This window comes from Heterocephalus glaber, unplaced genomic scaffold (assembly GCF_053883595.1).
Source record: "Heterocephalus glaber isolate CG9 unplaced genomic scaffold, H.glaber_assembly_v1.0 deba00001606, whole genome shotgun sequence".
NCBI lineage: Eukaryota > Metazoa > Chordata > Mammalia > Rodentia > Bathyergidae > Heterocephalus > Heterocephalus glaber.
Window position 1 is genome coordinate 31403289 of NW_028258377.1, and position 19694 is coordinate 31422982.

The 19694-nt window shown below is 48.7% G+C and overlaps 1 protein-coding gene across 4 annotated transcripts in view; it reads right to left on the reverse strand.

The window, feature by feature from the left end:
* Cyfip2 (cytoplasmic FMR1 interacting protein 2) overlaps positions 1–19694 on the reverse strand; it is a 118985-nt gene that overhangs the window by 43809 nt on the left and 55482 nt on the right. For 2 of the 4 annotated variants that reach the window (XM_004836489.4, XM_004836490.4), the window contains exons 14-24: positions 19393–19559; positions 18483–18630; positions 16421–16495; positions 15299–15452; positions 14023–14179; positions 13379–13475; positions 11977–12053; positions 8755–8863; positions 6983–7102; positions 1779–1978; positions 96–183 (exon numbers count right to left, since the gene is read on the reverse strand). In XM_004836489.4, coding sequence (XP_004836546.2) covers positions 96–183; positions 1779–1978; positions 6983–7102; positions 8755–8863; positions 11977–12053; positions 13379–13475; positions 14023–14179; positions 15299–15452; positions 16421–16495; positions 18483–18630; positions 19393–19559 — 1392 coding nt within the window. The remainder of the gene's footprint in view (positions 1–95; positions 184–1778; positions 1979–6982; positions 7103–8754; positions 8864–11976; positions 12054–13378; positions 13476–14022; positions 14180–15298; positions 15453–16420; positions 16496–18482; positions 18631–19392; positions 19560–19694) is intronic. The other 2 variants (XM_013078698.3, XM_004836492.4) reach the window with 1 other exon arrangement.

Below are 19694 nucleotides of genomic sequence, written 5' to 3' on the forward strand. Positions count from 1 at the left end.
TCCACGCCTCCCAGCTTTCCCGATTCTGGGAACACTTTTCTGTTTGCTTTTTCTCACTAGCACCCTCATAGGCAGGACAAGGCAAGGCTACTTACCTTGGAGCCATACAGATAATAAGGCTGGACGTTGGCAGGTTTATCTCGTTGTGGTTCTTGGGTGAAAGGAATGGCAGTTCGGACAAAACTAGTAAAAGAAAAGAGATGGGGAAGGAGTTAACTGGGTCCTAGCATTATCCTGCTCAGTTCTGTGCAGGAGACAGCAAGAGTCCCCCTCAACCAGGGCAAGTTCACAATGTACAACTGCACCCTCCTAGCTGGTTGCCTGCAAAGGCACTAGACTCTTCTGACATCTCCCTTTCAACTACTGTCTCCTTCCCCATCCTTCCCACCAATGGGCAAAGCTGCAGCTCAGATTTCCAGGATTAGCTCAGGGCTTGTGGGTGTTCAGAGGACAATGGGCAGGAAAGTGAGTCTGCCCTGGGACTGCAAAGGGCTTTCTGTGGGGTCCTGTCCCCCACCGCCTGCTGCATTTCATGAGCTAGGTTCAGCAAATTCTTTCTGTAAATGGACAACAAGCAAATATTTTCAGCTTTGCAAACCAGATAGTCTCTGCTACAAGAACTCTACTCTGTGGTTGAGCATGAAACCACGCAGCAGGCAGCAGTAAATGAATGAGCATGGCTGAGTTCCAATAAAACATGATGCATTTCAAATAATTTTCACATGTCATCAAACATTATTCTAAATATTCTTCTCCCAATCACTCAAAAATCTATTTCTCATTCACAGGCGGTACCAAAACAACTGGCAACTCAATGTGTCTGTAGTTTGTGGCTTGGGCCATAGATGCTCTCTGCTCAAAAATGTGCCAAAAATCTTAAATCTTTATACAGCTGGAAGTCTGTCTTGCTCAGTGTGTGGAATGGGGTGCGTCTGTAGATTCTTCCCATCCCCTTCCATTCTTTCTTACTTAATAAACCTTGACCCAGGCCCCGGAGGTACTGAGAGGATCTGCAGACACATGCATCTTGGCACAATCTGTGAATACAGGCCTTAACCCTTCCACCCAGCTGTGAAGCTCCATGGGGACAAACGGATTAGGCCCTTTTGCTGCCTCAGTGCCTGACCCCAGGCTGTGTGCCCATTGTAGGAGTAAAGTTCCACTCTGTTGTGTATGAGCATGTATGCATGCTCTGCAAGTTCAGGCCTATTTTGTACACACATGTTCAGATATGTGGGCGTCCTGACAGATGTCCAATGTGATCATGCCCCCCCCCAACTTTTCCAGGGTTCAAAAGTGCATCTGAGGTGGCCTCCGGGGTAGGGTAAGGTCTCTCCCTGCTTGATCTTTCATGGCACCACTGCCCACTGCACTGGTATGACCCTCACCAACCTCGCAGTTCTTTACAAATGCTGCCTGGGATTCCCTTCTCCTGCCACTTCACCTTTTTCTTCCCATTTTTTCTTTGCACCTCAACTCCAGCACTTCCTGGACTGGACCAGACGGTGGCTTTTCTTTATCTCCTTACTTACTGCTATGCTGCTTTCTGTCCCATGATTGCTCGATCACCTAAGCCTCCTCTAACCTCCAGGCTCCAAGAGGCAGGATGGTGCTTTCTTGCTCACCATGACATCCTTGCCTCCAGCACAGAGAGCCTGTTCCCAAGAAGGGCTCCGAGAGACGCCTGTCACATTGCCGGACCCAGTCTGGAGGAGGCAGCTGGGCAAAACTCTGACCCCCACCCAGCCCTGGTCCCCTCTGCACAAGGTCTCCCTCACCGGTTTGTGGAGCCATTGTAGCAGTAGTTGGGGAGGAAGTCAAAGTTCAGCTCCCAGAAGACATGCAGGGTGATGCGGCCATAGGGGGCTGACACATTGTGATTGGCTTCCCGGAACATGGCGTCGAAGCTGTCCAGTGTCATGTGCTTACAGAGCAGCCGGTGTGTGAGCCGGTTGATCTCCAGCAGCCACTCAAGCTCCTACAGAGAATGGAGACTGCTGAGGCCTTGCATGTAAGGCACACACAGGTGCACTTTATCTGTGGACTCCTTTCGGGAAGGTAAGAGCCTTCAATGTCTTGACCTTGCACATGAGGACGAGGATCCTCCTACAGTGGCAACAAGCAATGTTCTCTTGTTCTGAGAAGCAGAAGGAACTATGCTGGGGTTATGGTGGGGTATGCTGGGGACAACAGCGGGAGAGAGGGGCTGCATGCCTGACACCTGGAAGGCCACCAACCATGTAGTAATCCTGTTTGTAATCTTTATGGCAGAAAGCGCATTCGCTTGCTTTCCACTTCCTATACTGGTGAGAGGAAAGCCTGTCCCTCAGTGTCACAAGTAATGTAAAGGAAAGCTGTGACTCTACCTCACTAGAGGCAATTTCTGTGCCCTGCGGAAAGCAATAATAAGAGCTAACACCTTTTTTGTGCTTATTATTAGGGTGAAGCATATGAAGCTTGTTGTTTTAGGTCAAATGGTGTCAAATATTGGTAACTTCATCTGGTTCAAATTAATTAACATGGACCAATTTTACATGTGTTAATGCACAGAATTCTCACCAAACCTCTGTGAGGTCGGTACTGCTATTGTCTTTATGCATACAGAAATTTAGGCTTTGAGAAATTAAGTAACTTGGCTGCAGTCCAGGAAACTGAGTCCCAAAGTATACATTCTCAACCACTATATAATTTCCATGAGAAGTTTTAAAGGAAATGGAACAGAATGGCTCCTGCTTTGGACTACAGGCCCCTCAGTCACACAGGGGACAGCAAAGGTGTGGCGACAAGGCATGGACAAGCAGTCTGTGGTCGGCCTTCGATGACCAGGGACTTATGGGTGCTGCAGGCCTGGGCCATTCGGAATCCACCTTCAAGGTGACTGTGCGATCAGAGAGGGTGTCCACACACAGGAGGACCCTGCATTTGTTGGGAAACAGGTACAGTGAGTCCTTCTGGCTTGCCCTGGTTTCTTGTTGTCTATAACTTCCCAGTCACTGCTACTGGAAAGCACCGAAGCCCATGACAGACTGAGGGAAAGAGAAGGCAGACCTAGTGCTGCGGTACTTGAGGCCACACTGACATTGTTTGAGGACATCGTTTGAGATATGTGTGACTGTTCCTGTTTCATGGGGGGGGGGGGGTTGTAAAGTCAAGGAATTGCCCAAGGTCACACATGGAATATGTAACAGGGCCTGGAATGTGAAACCAGCTCTTCTGGTTCCAAATCTTGCATTCGTGGCCCCTGGTGAGAGTCCACGCAGGGGAATGGGCTCCGCCACTCTGGAACTCGGACTCAACTCCCGGCTGTCCATCTAGGGTGCAGAACTTGCAGAAAGCTAACAAACATCAATGGCTACAGGGACCAGACAGGCCAAGGGAGGGAGATAAGCCAGGGTGAGGCTGGAGCCCTGGGGGTGGGCTGTCTACAGCTGACTGGGGAGGCCCCACCACACGGAGGCGAAGCTGCCCCTTCTCATACTCATCTGATGGCTGCCAAGTCAGAATGGGCCAGGGACAGCAAATCCTGCATTTTCCAGAGAAAGTAAACACCTAGCCAGAAGAGTAAATCTCCAGTCCCCGTGCACCATGAAGTAAACAAAGGACAGAAATACGGTCAGCTGTCTGCCTTGGTCTCTTGGGGCCTGGCTGGCTGGACGCTGCCTGTGTCCCCCCTTGCTCAGAATGGGTAATAAGCAGGTAAATCATAAATAGGCCACTGTGAATGGCTTTATTCCTAAGGTCACTGAGTCGCCTGGCACGTGGTGGTGCCCTGTTTGGGGGGAGATACTCACAGATGAGAAACTGGGGAACAACTTCCACCCTATCGCTTGGTGACTGTAAGCTTCATGAGTGGATGTCAGCATTTAGGAGGGAGCTGAGGAGTTGAGGAGTGTTCTCAACTCTGCTGATATGGGACAGCTGGCCCAGCAGGTGATCCAGACTCTGTTTGGCATCACTTTTGGGGTTTGCTGTGGCCTTTAAGTGAAAAGAAACCATGTGCTTGGTAGACACAAGGTGCAGAGAACAGGAGAAAAGGCCACGGGGGCAGTTTAGGTGCTTTGAGAGCATCTGAGCTTCCATCAGTCAAGCCAGTTTATCGAAGGGCAACACAGAGAAGCAAAACGGGAAAACAGAACAGGCAAACGCAACGTCAGAGATTGGGTGGGAGGAACCAGGAGACCTGAGTGTCAGCCACGGCCACGTGCTGCCAGCTCCATAACCTTGGGCAGATGAGCAGAAAGGCGTAGCAAGGCCTGGGAGGCCACCTAGGACTCACACATGCTCATGGGGCTTGCAGCAGGCTGAAGGGAGCTCAGCCCATCTAAGGGAACAGGTAGCCATTTCCAGGCAAGTGCTGCCATCCAGGAATGCTAGGCTGGCATTGTCAGGGTTTCTGAAGTTTTATTTGAATTCTTCCAAATGTTATATGTTGGCTCCAATTTCAAATAAGCCACGCAGCCTAGACAGAACATAGGCTGCAGGCTGCCGGTTTTCAACCACAGCATCACATCTCACCTGACTCCACTTGTTGAGCTGTGCAAAACAAGGCAACCAATTCCCCGCCACCTCTCTGCAACCTCTCCTGGCTCAGAAGCAGCAGTTTCCCCACCTCAGAATGGGGTTTTGAAGGGGAGGGAGGGCACAGTACTTGGTTTGCAAGGAGGCAGGAGCTTTCAAGGCACGAGAGGGTCACCCTGACCTGCATGGAGAGAGCTCCCTGGGGCCTCACGGGAAGGGGGTGCTCTGGAGGGGGCTGCTGCCTCCCTTAAAAAAGGGTTTTCACTGTTTGTTTTGATTTTGTTCCCAGCTAAGAGAACAGTTAGTGCCTTGCACAGGGTGGGAAAAGGCACACATGGGCAGACTACACACATGTACACACACTAATCCCTTTTTCCCGTAAGACACACTCTCTGTTGGAGAGTGAGGAAGAGGAAGAGGAAGAAGAAGATGAAGAAGATCCAAATTCCCCCTACTTGGGAGATAATCACTGCCAACATTCTTGCATAAACCAAGGAAAACTGTATTTCTTAAAATACAGGTGGATGAATTGTTTCCCGAAGGATGCGTGCAATTCTTGATCTAAGAGACCCAGGACTCAGGATCTTGGTGTGAGTTCTCCTAAGAAACAGGGCTGAAAATCCTCTGTGAGAGCAATCCCAGATTTCTTTTTTTTTTATATATAAGCTCTTACTTATTAAATACAAGAAACTATGCTAAGTTCTTTCCAGATATTATCTTAGTGTATCTTTCTAACAATACTATAGTCAAGGAAACAGGCTTGGAGAAGACAAGCCACCTCCCAAGACTGCCCCGCTAGCAAGTGGCAGGGCCGGGATGGCACCTCAGGTTGGTCCAACTCTGGAGTCCCAGTTCTGGGTCACTTTATTTTTGGCACTTTATTCACTTAAAAAGAATAAGGCCCTTATTTTTAAGTAAATGTAGAGTACAGAAAAGTTGTTAAAATAGCATAACCTGCATATCCTTTATCCCACTTCCTCAACCTTAACACCTTGCATAACCGCTGTCCAATTACCCAAAGAGAAAATTAACTTAGGTCCATACTATTAACTGAATACAGACTTTACTTAGATTTCATCAGCTTTCCCAATAACATCCTTTTCCCACTCTAGGAATCAATTCAGAATCCCACATGGCATTTAGTTGTGAAACCTGATGTTTTAGTTGTCATTCATGTCTAATTTCTACAGTTTTCAGACTTTTCCTTGTTTTTCATAATGTAGCATTTTTAGAAAATATTCACTTTTTAAAATAATGACACTCGATATGGTTTGATATTTTCTCCCAATAAGACTGAGATTATGTATTTTGCCGAGAACACATGATAGAAACAATAATGTACCTTAGAACTTAAACCTTGATACATGGTTAGATGGTTCTGGTCAGCGTTCTCCACTGTAAAGTTGCTCTGCTCCCTTTGGAGTTAATAAATGTCTGACGGAGACACTTTTGAGACTATGCTATGTCTTGTTTCTTCTCAAAGTTCTTTTTGAGTAATTTTTTATATCATATAAAATTACACACACACACACACACTTTACTGTTTTATCCACTGTGGCAAGCAGTACATTTCACATTACCGTGCAGCCATCCATCTCTTGAGATGAATCCTCCGTAACTGAATCTCTAGCCATTAAACATGAATTCCTCCTTTTTCCTTGGCAACCACAGTTCGACTTTCTGTCTCTATGAATGTGCCTACTCTAGGAACCTCGGATACAAGGAACGACATAATACTCTTCTCAAGGTTTCTTCCCACTGATCTTAGCACTGATGGATTTTGTCTGCAACAGTTATTACTATGATATTCTAATAAGTGATTTTCTAGTTTCCTTCTTTCCTTCTATTCATCTGCTTTGGAAGTGTTAACATTTTCCTTTGATTAACTTTAAGTTCATTAGTAAAGTTTATTCTAATTGTGAAGTGAGAAAATAAAGAGAAACCAGTTCCAATTGCAGTTTTCTAGAAGAAGGGAAGAGCCCTGTTCTAAGCTGCACATCGGAGTGGGCTACATAACGCACAGGGCACAGTGCAAAATGCCAACGTGGGGTCCCATGTTAAAAAATTATTCAGACTTTCATGTGACAACAGAGCACTACACCAAGGTCAGAGCCGGCTGTGTTCCCTCCTATGGCCCCATGAAGCCTGCTGTGCCGTCTCCTCTAGCTTCTTGGGACCCCTTTGTCCAGCCCTTCAGATCCTGTGGATACACAGCTGTGCCCGAGGACTGGTCATCTCTAGAGATCTCAGGGAGATCGCCCTCCACTCCCTGGCCCTTGTCCCGTTGTTCAGGAGGATACAATTACTCTCATTAATTTAAGTCTTTTTTCCCCTGCCCTGTTCAGACAGGAAAGAGATCCACTGCTTCTCTTGCACTGACCCAGTATCAGCTAACAACAATCCCAGCTAGGTTTCCAGTCTGACCATTCCAGAGCAGAAACCTCACCAGCACTCCATCTCTTACCACAATGGAAGTCAGGTCTTCACTCTCAAAGCGGCTGATGGCCTGGTCCAGGGATTTATACATGGCAGCCGAGATGCGCTGGGTAATGAGTCTGTTCAAGTCAATGGATCTACCCAGCAGCTAGATGGCAGAAAGAGGAGGCAGATACTTAGGATTCAGACTAACACCAGACAACTAAATCCAATGCACTGAAAGGATATGGGTTAAAATTAGAAACACTGGGACAAATGGGGACTGTATGTAGAAAACAGCATTGTTACATTTCCCAAGAAAGGTGATTTTATTTCAATTTCGTAAGAGGATTTTCTTGTTCTTAGGAAATACAGGCTGAGCCATGCAGTGATGAAATGTCATGGTATCTGCAATTTATGCTCCAATGGTTAAGAAAAATGTCCTTATACTAACATATGCACATGTACACACAAACTCACACTGTGTATATCTGAGCTTATATATGAAAGAAAAGTCAACTAAATATAGTCGAACATTAATCACTACGAAGCTGGCTATAGGGTAGACAATGTTTATTGTATTATTCTTTCAAGCTCCTTGTAGGCTTAAAATATAAAATACAATTTATCAGACTTGGAAGAGGCCTGGGGCAGACCCTACTCTCCCATAAGTGTTTCTGCTGACATCCTATCTTTAGGCTTGAGACTCCTTCTGGACCTTATCCTGTGCTCCAATCAGTCCCAAGGCAACAGCAGCCACCTCAGCAATGTCCTACTTTGTGCCTTCCTGGGGGCAAATTTAAAAGTACGAGCATGAAGGGCTGCTTAAAGAATGAAAATACAGCCTCCTGAATTTCCATGGGGATCCACATGCTACGCAGATACCGATAATCATTTAGTCAGCACCTGCTGGGTGCATTATGATCCGCTGGGTGCCAAGTGATTGTTCTTAAGTATTTTTTTCTTGCTTTCCTCTTAGGATAAATTTCCTACTGCTGACTAGGGCCCTATGTTGTGATCTCATATGCACATGAAACCCACAATATTTAATATCCGGTGGGTGGCTAATTCTGGCTGCACTGTAACTGACAGCAGTAATCTTTCGAAAGGCTCGAGAGAAAGCTCCACCCAGCCTGTGTTGGTAGAGGAGAAAACTTTTCGATTCCTCTTCTGATTACCCATTTCCGTTGACTGTCTCATGGCAGTGAGAATGTCCAGGGCTCCTTCCCAATGTAGAGTCCTCTGCTTCCACTGTGCTCACCTTCTTGGCCTCAGCTCTGGCCCTTCACAGACAGCAGGGGCCACAAAGCATGCACAAAGGCCACCAGCTTGAGCAGAGCAGGTAGGGCACAGAATCCTGCAGGGCATCTGCAGGGCTAAGTTTCCTAGGCCACCAGCAGTGACTCCTCTGGGATCAAATATTAATATGAAAATGGACCACAGTTTGTGCCCTGGGTTTAATCCAACGTGCTGCACTTCAAAGATGCTGCAGCCTTCTTTCACCTGTGTAAGCATCAGGGACTGATGGACCCATCTCTGCACGGCAGTACTAATCAAAAGAAGCAGGCTCCAGCTAATGACCACAGGGCAAAGGCTCTGGGGCCACAGCTGCCAGAGATGAGCCGGAGGGGAGTCAAGAAACCTTGCACCAAAGGAAGCTCCTGACTGGGAGATTCTGAGGCTGTGTTACACCTGTTCTTGGAAATCTGCACTAGGCTATTCCCAGGCAGACACTATGGAGTCCTGACTTGTGAGCTCCACACTAACTTCACAGATCCCAGTCCTTCCCGTTCCCTGCCCACCATGGCTTCCCCACCACACCTGGACATGCCTCTGCTTCAGCAGTGTTTCATAGCGGTTGGATGGTGGGTATGGAATGATGACTCCGTAATTCTTACATTCGGCTCGAAAACGTTTATCCAACAGGACACTGGAAAGGATCCGAGTTAAAGAGGTTCAGTAAGCACGACAGTGAATGGCTCTCAGTGCCCAGCCACATTGATTCCAGACCACAGAATCTACCCAGGGAGGTCCGTCTTACACATCTCAGATACAGCTGCTATCTGCCCTACAGCAAGGTTTCCCAAAGTACTTTTCACCCAGGGAAGCTCAGTATGTGAAAGAAAGTTTCTAAGTTAAAGATAAGAAAAACAGGGTCGAGTTGCTTTCCTTTTTTATTCATTTACCCCAAGAAAGCAATTCAGTGCATGCTTAGTACATCCTAGGGAACAGTCTGGGTACTGCAGATACCTTGTTCCTGTCCTCTCCTTACATCCTAGTGAAGAGAGACTGGTGCTGCTTAAGGAAGCAGAGGAATAAAATGGATTGAACCCATGGCCTTTGCACGGAGCTACACACATTCCGCAGCTCTTTTTCTCATTCTAGGACAAGGTCTCGCTAAATTGCCTAGGCCAGGCTTAAATTTGGGATCCTCCTGCCTCAGCTTCCCAGAATGCCAAAATTAAAGGCAAGTCCCACAAGGCCCAGCCAAAGTGATTTCTGACAACAGTGTGCATGTGCATAGTTTGTACGCTTTACCAGGTGTGAGCACACACGCACATGCGCACTCACACACACAGTCATTTCCAACCTCTTCACAACCCTGAGTTAGGTGTACTATTATCTTCCAAGCCAAGGCACAGCCTGCTAAGTAACAAGTGCTCTGAGAACTGTTAGGTTAGGATCATCTGGGGTTGGGATGTCAACGAAAGACTCTAAAGTCTTGTTGTCAGAGACCTGAATGATGAAAGTCCAAAGGTCTAGGGCAGTGACAGAGACCGAGTGTCAAACTGCATCCCAAAACCCACTTGCTTATTGCCAAGGGCCAACACTGCAATTACACCGCAATACCGACAACTCATACATTAACCTCTTTTGTCTTAAAAGAAAAACACAGTATACACATGTGCCACAGGTCTGCCACCACTGGCCTAGTCGAAGGCGATGGATCACAGACACCATGCGCTTGGTGAGTCTGAGAAAAGGAGAGCTGATGGCGCAGTGACAGGCTACACCGGAAGGGATGACCTTATCACACTGACTGGGCCAGGGGCAGGGTGCGTGGGGCTGAGGACCAATCCCAGGAGCACTCCACCACTGAGCTATATCCCCAGGATGTTTGATTTTTTATTTTAAGACAGGGTCTTGCTCAGATGCCTAGGCTAGGCTCAAGTGTGCGATCCTCCTGACTCAGCTTCCCAAGTAGCTGGGATTGCAGATGTATACCCACACACATAGCCATGGGTGCCCACTGAACACCTGAAATGACATTGGTCCAAACTGAGGTGTGCTGTAAAACACACTCGATTTTGAAGGCGTACAGAAAAACAAAAAAAAGAATGAAGGAGATTCTTTAATAATTCTTAGTTCCATGTTAAAATTAAGGTTTTTATATATTGAGTTTAATAAAATATCTTACTCAATTAATTTTACATACTTCCATTTCCGTTTAAAATATAGCTATAGTTAAGTCCCCAAACTGGGAACAATCGAGTTGCAAACTTTCACAGGTGTACTGTGTAAGATTCACTTTGTCAGATTATGAACAAACCTGACTTATAAACGCTCTCGTGGAATGGAACTTGTTAAGTCCGTAAGTCAGAGGACTTACTGCACTAAAATTTTTAAAATGACATGTGTGCCTACCATTTGTGGCTGCATTTTATTTCTTGACGGATGGCACTGATCTAGGTTACTTTCCCCTCCTGTGCTTTCCCCCAGTTTCCCAACTTCCCCTAACGTCCCCCTGATCTCACAGGAAGTGGTGTTGACTGAAGGTTGTATTTCTGGCTGAGGGAACTTTATAAACTAAATCTACAGAGGCCTAGGCCTGTAGCGAGCCTGAGTTTGTTACAACTGGCTCAATATTTGGAATCCGATCTGTCTCCGAGAAGCTAGCAGCCCAGCTCACAGTCAGGGCCACATCCTCTCCAATCCACCTGCACTCACTGAGAAACCACCCTGTGTGTGACAGGCGGTGTCACTGCGCTTCCTCCAGCTCCTAAGGATCTGTCCAACGCAAGAGCCACTCACTCTAGCACACGTCCTGCGCTACAGCAACTTTATCAACTGTGCATGGACTATTTGAAATGTCTCTGAGCAACTTCAATCGTTGAAAGCAAAACGAACCCAATTCTTTCCATGAAAGAAAAACAATTATGGTAAGGACGATACCTGGACTTACTGGTTAGTCCATCTGGATTTCCAAGAAGAAGATTACTTATAAGATAATGTGGGGCTTTTCTAGGCGAGTCCTGCTATGAATTCTTAAAGCCGGGACTCACAGGGTTTTTAAATCCACACATTTTGGCAACAGCAATGAGCCTGTAAAGTCTGCCTCAGACTTCTTTGCTGGCCTCCCATGTGGCTCTCACACATGGGAGGCCTTACTTCCATGCCATTCTCCACACTTTCATAATCTTAAAGAGTGAAATTTTACAGCTCAAAGTCCTATCAAGTCACCCTCGCGCGCCTCTGACCCCACTCTGCCTGGAACCACACAGCCCCAGGACCGGCCCTGCCCCTCCTCGGCTTCATTGCACAGCTGCACCCCCTTGTGGCCTTGTGTGGACACTGACAGTACCAAGTCACACCGAACCTCCCAACGGAGGGACGGATGAGGCGCTCTTGGGTGAATCGTTTCACCACAGGGGCTGCACAAGATGTTCCTTTTGCTTGTAATTTCCTGTCTCACTCTTCACCTTGTCTTTCTTAACTGCTAAGATGTTGCTTCTTTTAAGATGACCTTTTACTTCCCCTCCCCAAACCCTAGTCCAGGTTTAACTGCTATATGGGCCTCCAGTCCATGAGCTTTTCCTTCACTGACAGCACAGAACCTCCCTTGTAACTCTGTATTCATCCGTTTTTATCAGGGTCTGTCTTCCCGCAGGACTGCAGGCTCCGCAAGGTTAGTACTGCATTTGCCTCATTTCTCCTTTTCAGTGTATTCTAGCACCTAGACCGGGCCATGGGATTGCTCAGTTTTCCTTGAGAACTATGTTTTCCAGGAACTAGTCTTAGATCATAGCCCGTGGGCTCTCCTACCTGCCGGCCATAGCTTTGTAGTAAGCGAAGATCTGGTCCGCCAGCTTGTAGACAAACTGATCAAAACACAGGTTCACCTGGGGAAGAGGAAGAGGAAACGTCAGCGATGTCTGTCCAGTTTTATCACAGAAACATATGCAACTCAGTGGGCAGTGGGCAAGACTGCGAAGTGGCCTACAGCATGTCACGGGTTTGAAGGAAAACAAAAAGGGAGAGGCTACGGCTCAGTAGGTTTGGTCCCTTGTTCCCAAGGTCGTCAGACAGCAGGTAACGAAAAGTCCTGGGCTGTCACATAGCAGCCTGCACAGGAGCGAAGCAGCAAGACACCCATGGTATCCTTGGTTACTCCGAGCAGTCTGCTAACCCAGCAGCAGCAGCACTGCCCACCTCATCTATTTCTTTGCTGACAGTCTTCGTCTTTTCCTTTCATTTGATTTTATTTTGCTTGGCAAATTTGATTATGAAGATTCATTAGAAAAGTAAAAGCTCTTTTTTTCAGACTTCTGGCTCTTAATGCATTCCAGTGTTTCATCACAACCAAGGCACACTGTGAAGCTTGGTGGGAAGACAAGTTCATACCAGGCACAGAGAATCAAAACCACATCTTTTTGTTTTGTTTTTTAAACCACATCTTTCAACAGCAGCCACGGCAGGAAATGGCCAAAGTGGGACTGGAAAGGGACAGGGCTCTGCCGGCAGCAATGTACAAGGATAGCTTCAAAGGAGACATCTTACTTAGGTGATTAATCTCTGATTCCTATTCAGTTCTCAGCTCAGTAAGGTCAACTCTTTAAGGGCTTTCAATATCTTTTATTGGATATTCCTATTATGCAGAACACCATGTGGTACACAGCGCTGTCTTCACACCCAGGTAACTGAGGCCTCTGCCTGGACTTTGAGCTTCAAGGTCCCCAGCAGATTCTCCTCCAGGCAAAGCAGCTACAAAGTCAAGGCGGATTCCACCCAGGCCCCAGCAGGCTTCCCTTCTAGAACCTGCTCTGAGCAGCTTTGCCCAGATGACCTGGGCCCCTTCTGGGCTACACGGTCTCTTCTCAGGGTTCACCTCTGAGGTTAGACTGCACTGAAGGGTGTGAGCCCTGAGGTCTTAGGCTTGGCCAAGGGTCAGGGTTTGTGACCAGAGATGGTGGACAAAGCTTGGGTATCTATATGCACACACATGAAGCCCTTCATGCTACAGGAACAGTTTGCAGACGAGCAGAGAAAGGGAGTGGGCCACATACTTGGGGGTCTCAATTTGTACAAGATCACATTTGGTAACCATGGTGATCAGGAAGAAACTCCCCTGAATAAGTCAATGATTCCCCTACTTTATGCTAACAGCTAAAGGTCTGTGAAATCCAGCATCTCAGGACTGCACGAACAAAAGAAGCATGTCACTTGCCTCAGCTTCGATCTCATCATACAGGAACTGCTTCTTAAACTTGGTGAGAGCGTAGTAGGCGCTGTCGTTGTACAGATCCAAGGGGTAGAGGACGTACCTGAAGAGGAAAAGCCAGGGCTAACAGCTTGCTAATGATCTCACTTATGGCAGGTTTACATAGCCTGGGGAACATGAAGGCTTGGATGAGAGGATAAACAGAGTTAGGAGGGAGGAGCCTTCTGCACTCCCTGATGTCCCCAGTGCCTCTACACAGGAAGGACTTACTCTACATCCACCCACGGAAATCACAAGTCCAGATGCTAATGAAGTCAAGGCCTGAAAACATCAGCTTGGGACGAAAAGAAATCAGGGGGCAGCTAAGGATATTAGCTTCCTGATCTCCAGAGATAGTTATGAGCCTAGCTTGTATGAGCCTGACAGAGTCGAGGGAGGGCAGCTGGGCTGGGGAACTTCGAGGTCCATCTGGAAGGCTGAGGCTCATGTGTGGCCTGGTCCTTGGCCTGAGCTCTCCGCTGGGCGGGGCACCCTGCCTCATCTCTAGTCCACTTGGTGCTTTCTTCTGGAAAGAATGGAGCCTGCTGGAAAACTATCCCCCTGCCCTGTGCCCCAAAGAACCTCCTCGTTGGCCCAGTCCTGCCTCTTACTCCATCATGGAAGGCTCTTTGGTTTCCAGGATATGGTCTGTTAGAATCCAGGGCATGGACATCTCAATGGGAAACTGGATTCGACGGCCCATAGTTAACTCCAGGAAGAATTCTCGGAACCAGAGCTGAGAGAGATCGCAACACTGCTGCAGGGCTTCTGAAAACAGAGGGAAAGAGCCTTGCATTACCCGGAAAAGCCCCAAGCTCTTTAGTTCCTGCTGTTTTTACTAACTGTTATCACTTTTATCATCACTGTGCTAGGCACATGGCAGGTACTGCATCAGTAGATCCTGCATCAATAAATCCTGCTGTCTGGAGCTCGCAGGCTAGCTTAGTGTCTATTGGAAAATGGCATTTGTTGTACCTCACAGATAGGGGCAGTGCATGGGGAGAGGGATGGTGATATTTTAGAACTTTGGGTACCCCATCATTTCCATCAGCCTCCTACAGGGCCATCCTGAAAACACACCCCATGTTAAAAAGGAGGCTTATTACACCAATACTGCTGTAAGAGCATACCCAAATCGAGGCTCCATGACCCTCTCCATGTGGCAATTCTGGATCCTTTACCATTCAGAGGCCTTGAAAGCCCTACCCAGGCCACTTTCTAATGGAGAATCATGGATTTTTGTTAAAACTCATTCTTTCCAGCCCAACAGGAATATTAAGATTCTCATATCCCCACTCTTTTCCTACTCTCCTTATCTAACCCTTTAGTATGACACGTACCCCACGCAAGGCGGAACAGGCATAGAGAACACAGAATTGGGGTGCAGCCTGGGAGCCTCTTGGACTAGAAACAATACCAGTGAGCTCACGGTTGTTGCTGAGCAGCAAAACTGATTCAGAGGGCTGGGGGTCACTTAGTGGCACAATCCTTGCCCTGTCCACTGTGACAGTAGTATGGATTCCTGGTTTTGATTCCCCTTTCCTATGGACTTCACGACAAATTAACCACAAATATCTACCAGACAAATGGAGCTTTCGGAATGGCTGCATGGGGCCTGGCCTTCCCTAGCTCCCAAAGTCCACCAAAAAGTATTTATGTTTTTGTCCCCACTTGGTGGCAAAATATATCCCTTTGTTTGCTTGTTTTGTTTTTTTTGGTACTGGAAATCGAACTCTGGTCCTTTCGCTTGCAAGACAGGCGGCGGAACCACTGAGCTAAATCCCCGGCCCAAATATGCCCCTTTGGATTCATGATTGGGTCCCTCTGCAACTTCTAACCTGACAGCATCACCGTAGTCTCCCCTCCAGACCAGGCCCTGCAGCTTACCACTGATGTTGAGCAGATGCGTGAAGAAGAAAGATTGCTTGTGGAAGTCCTCGATGGCAAGGACGATGGGTCCATCCAGGCTGCTTCTCAGGGTCTTCTTGGAGCCACTTTTGTCTGCGATGAGTGATTCAAGCATGGTGCGCACCATGTAGAGCTTGAAAGAGAAAGTGAGCGAGGTTAGGGGCTGGACCTCCACCCTGGGGGGAAAGCTGTCTTGTGCTGTATTTCTTTCTGCTCTTAAAAGAACTGTCTTAAGGAAGCACCAGTTTACATGGAGAAGTAAATTTGGAACTGTGAGCTTTTCTGTTTTCTTTCGAAGTGCTGGGGATCAAACCCAGGGCCTTGAGCATGCTAGGCAAGCGTTTTACCACTGAGCTACACCCTCAGCCCTTGGAGACAGGCCGTCCTAGGAAGGAGAGGCCCCACACATCCCTGTACAGTTCAAAGCCCAGGAAGAGGTTCCTGCCTGCCCAGCTCAGCCAAAGGCATGGGCATCAGAGGAGAACCTCACTCCACGCCATTCTAAAGTCACTCCTACTTCCCAGATGGCCATGGTGGCACCACGGGTGGAGCACTAGACTGGGACACGAAAGACCCAGGTTCAAGGCCAAGTACTGCCACTGACTTGCTGTGTGACCTTAGGTGCCGAAGTTCCCACTCTGGGCTTCAGTTGTCTTACCTAACAAGAGGGGCGTGGACTAGACACTTTCTCATACCAGGCCCTTTCAGCTCTAACATTCTGAGGAACTGTGCAATGGGATAAGATCAGAATACTGTAAGTTCCCCCAACCACCTTAAGTTTCTGATCTTCAGCCTTGTGAATCCATGAGTGACGGCACCCTCTGGTGGCCCGGGCTGCATGCACAGCCTAGCCAAGAATCTGGGAGGACCACAGGTTAACACAGCTACTTACACAGGAGGCTACCAGTTACTCCTGCTTACAGAGTGCCCTACATGCAAAGGGCGCAAGAGCGGTAGGGTTGTTCTCTCTGCTAATCTAGACCTTTCCACGTCATCCCTCTGCATGTTAGGGCTGCAGGGGCCTGCAGGAGCCGGGCTAGTCCATGCCCGGGGCCTCCTGGAGAAGGGTACCCAGACCAACCCAGCCAGGCGGAGTGATACCAGGGATCGGCAGCCTCTTCGGCCCTGTGTGCCACCAGTGGGGTGAAACAAAGCCCTCGGGGACCACTGGCAGGCCTAAGACATAGGTAGGAGAGAAGGAAGAGGGAATGGGAGGGCAGGAGAGACAGGGAAGAGGGAGAGAGAGAAGAGAGAGAGAGAAAAGCGAGAGGTATTGTATACGGTGGGAAAGCGTCGCGACTGCTAGGGCCTCCTCTGAGACGGTCCAACCTCCCAACAACCACGCTCCTCTGCTCTTCTCGCTGCCTCTGGACCTGGCCCGGGGTCTCCCACCACTGCCCGGCACTGAGAGGGCCTGGCCGCAGCAGAACCACGTAGCCACCACCCTGCGGGCCTTCTCTTACAGGGAGGGACAAGCCGCTGTCCACCGCCTGCAGCCCTGGCGGCGGCAGAGTCTCACTGGCCCCACGCACCGAGAAGCACTTTCTAATGCCAGCCTTTGGTGTCTTCAAAGGATGCCCCGGGTCTTCTCTGCTGTGGCTGAGTCACTAGTTCTAACTCCTGGAAAACTGGTTTCATCTACAGAGGGCACCTCCTTCCCCACCTACTTGAGCAGAGCACGGAATTCCGCGGAAAGACTCTGGGAGGTGCCCATGTCCGCGGTGCTCTGAAGGCCACGACAGAGTCCTGGGGTGGGAGTCAGGAGACCTGGGTGCTTGTCCCACCTCCAACTGGGACTCACCTGATGACTTGGACAAGTCACTTCCGCTTTCTGGACCTCAGTTTCCCCATCTGTGAATTAGGGGAGGGGATTGGAACTAGTTTACCTCTAAGGGCCCTTCTGGTTCTGGATGCCTGGGGATGCACTGAGGATGTCCATATGACCTTCATGCCTGGTGGCTCGGGCTGAACTGTTCTCGACCCTCCCCTCTCACTATGACCCACAGCAGTGCTGCCCCTACCCAGTGCCTCTGGTCCCATTTCTTCTCCACTCATCTTAGGACACACAGAAGCACCCGGAGGCCCCATCCAGCCCCGCCAGGGCTCTGACCCTCCATACTACACAGAACTGTGGGCAGAAGCATCCATGGGACATCGAGCCACCGGCAAGGGACATGCCCAAGCCCAGTCCCGGCCCAGCCCGTCAGACGAGGACACACACAGAGGGGAGGGATCAGAAGGGGTCAGACGACCAAGCTCAGAGGCCTCGGGGCAGAGAGGCTCATGGGTCTGTGGGGTGGATCTCCTAGACTGGGGCTTCTGGAGTCGAGAGACACTAAAACCTGCAATAAGATCTGTCTTTTTTCAATACAGCAAAAAGCAGACCAGGAACTCTTTAACCTTAGTAGGTGGCAAGAATTTACCTCCACTGCTCAGTTTATTTACTTTTTCTTTTTCACTTGTAATTTTATGATGGCTTTACAGAAGCCACAGGCTACTTTCGAATGTGCAGAAACTCCAGTTGGCAACTGAGTATTTCTGATTACTAGACTCTCTCTATGGGGTCATGGGCATTCTATACTTGTGGTTTTGGGGAGATGTGGGAAGAAGAAAAGCAGTGCTTTGTCGGTAACATGAGCTCAAAGGTTTCATTTTTCTAAGAAGATAATCAGGGTCAGAGTTCAAGGTGCTACCCAAGATCACACAGCAAGGCCTGGGCAGAACTCATCGATTTCTATGCTACAGAGCCACTGCAGGAGGGGGACAGAGCTTATTAAAGAGCAACAGGGTCAAGGCATACAGATTCCACCTTAAACTGCTCTTGCTCTTTGGAATCTGATTTCACAGGGCTAGGAGATACTGGAGTAGGTCAACATAATATCACCCGTTGGTCAGATTAGACAACTGAGGCACAGAGAGATGGCGTAACATGCCCGAGGTCACACAGGTGTCGAGGACGAGAATCCAGGTCTCCTGAATCTTAGGCCAGTGATCTTCCTTCCTATATCACAACAAGGTATCTGAAGACCAGAGCAGCTGTCCCACCCTGTGTCCCTTGAGACCAATGACCCCCGACCTGCTGCCCTGAGGTCCAGCCACAATGACCTTCCATGGCCCAGATGGCCTGCGTCAGAGCAGCGGGCCTGAGCCTGGGGCTGCTTACCTGTGTGCTGGATGGACCCACGGCACGCCGGGGCACCTTGATGTCAAAGCCACCTTTGGGGTCCTTCTCCCCTCTCAGGCACGGGTCATTGGGGGGCTCCCGGCCCCCCTCCCAGTCACAGATGGTCTTCCGAATGGCCTGCAGGACACTGTGGAGGGAAGAGCCGAGACTCAGGCCAGCTCTTGACCCTAGAAGGAGCTCACAAGCCTGTGTTTTCAGGGCCCACTGTGTCCCAGGACCTCCCACATCAGAATCCCTGGGCTTCCTGTGACACACACTCATTTCTGCTCTCATCTAGAGACACTGAGTTAACAGAGTCCAGGGCCAGGCAGGAATCTGCATGTCAGTAAGTATCCTGCATCATTCTCATGCCCATTTCATGTTTTAAAGCTCAGATCCAGGCCATACAAAGGGACAGGACTCGGGGGAGGCAAGAGGTGATTGTCCCTTTTGAGCTATGGATGAGTCTCATTAATCCAATTAAATCTTGGTCTATTGAAAGTTTTAATAGTTTATACCTGTTGCCGGCTTACACCATGCTGCCAAATACACAGTCTACATCACGTGGATTATCTCATTTTCTTCTCCCACACCCATGACGACAAATGGCTACAAAGTAGGTAGATCATCCCCATTTCACAAATGAGTAAGACTGAGATTTGGAGAAATAATTTGACCACCTTCACAAAGCTATTAATCACACAGTGAGTCTGACTTTAGACTCCGAGATGGAGACTTAATCATCTCAGATGTTCAGTCTCTTAAGAAGGCCTATTGGAACTTGCTGGAAAGGTTTCTCTGTGTTTAGAGGTTAACCAGGAAGCAGACTGAGCCAAGAACTTCCTCTCTAGCCTGCACCTAGCATCCCCTATTTCTGATGTGTCCCTGAAAAAACCAACTTGAATCCCACCTGATGAGGACGTTCTTCTTCTTGCGCACTGCCTGCCTCAGGGGCTCACGTAGGGTCACCTGGGCAAAGTCCTGCAGGGCTGCGTAGATGGTATTCCGGATGGCTTGGTTGAAGACGCTCTCCATCCTGCCCATGAGCACCTGCAGGCCCTTAATCATGGCAATCACCTAGCCAGACAGAGACCTGGGGTCAGGCTCACCGCGCCTCCGTGTGCCAGCTGACCCTCCACCTGTCACCACACCACAGGAGCACCAGGCCAAGGCTGTTCAGAGTGCAGGTTCGTGACTAGATGTTCGGTGTAA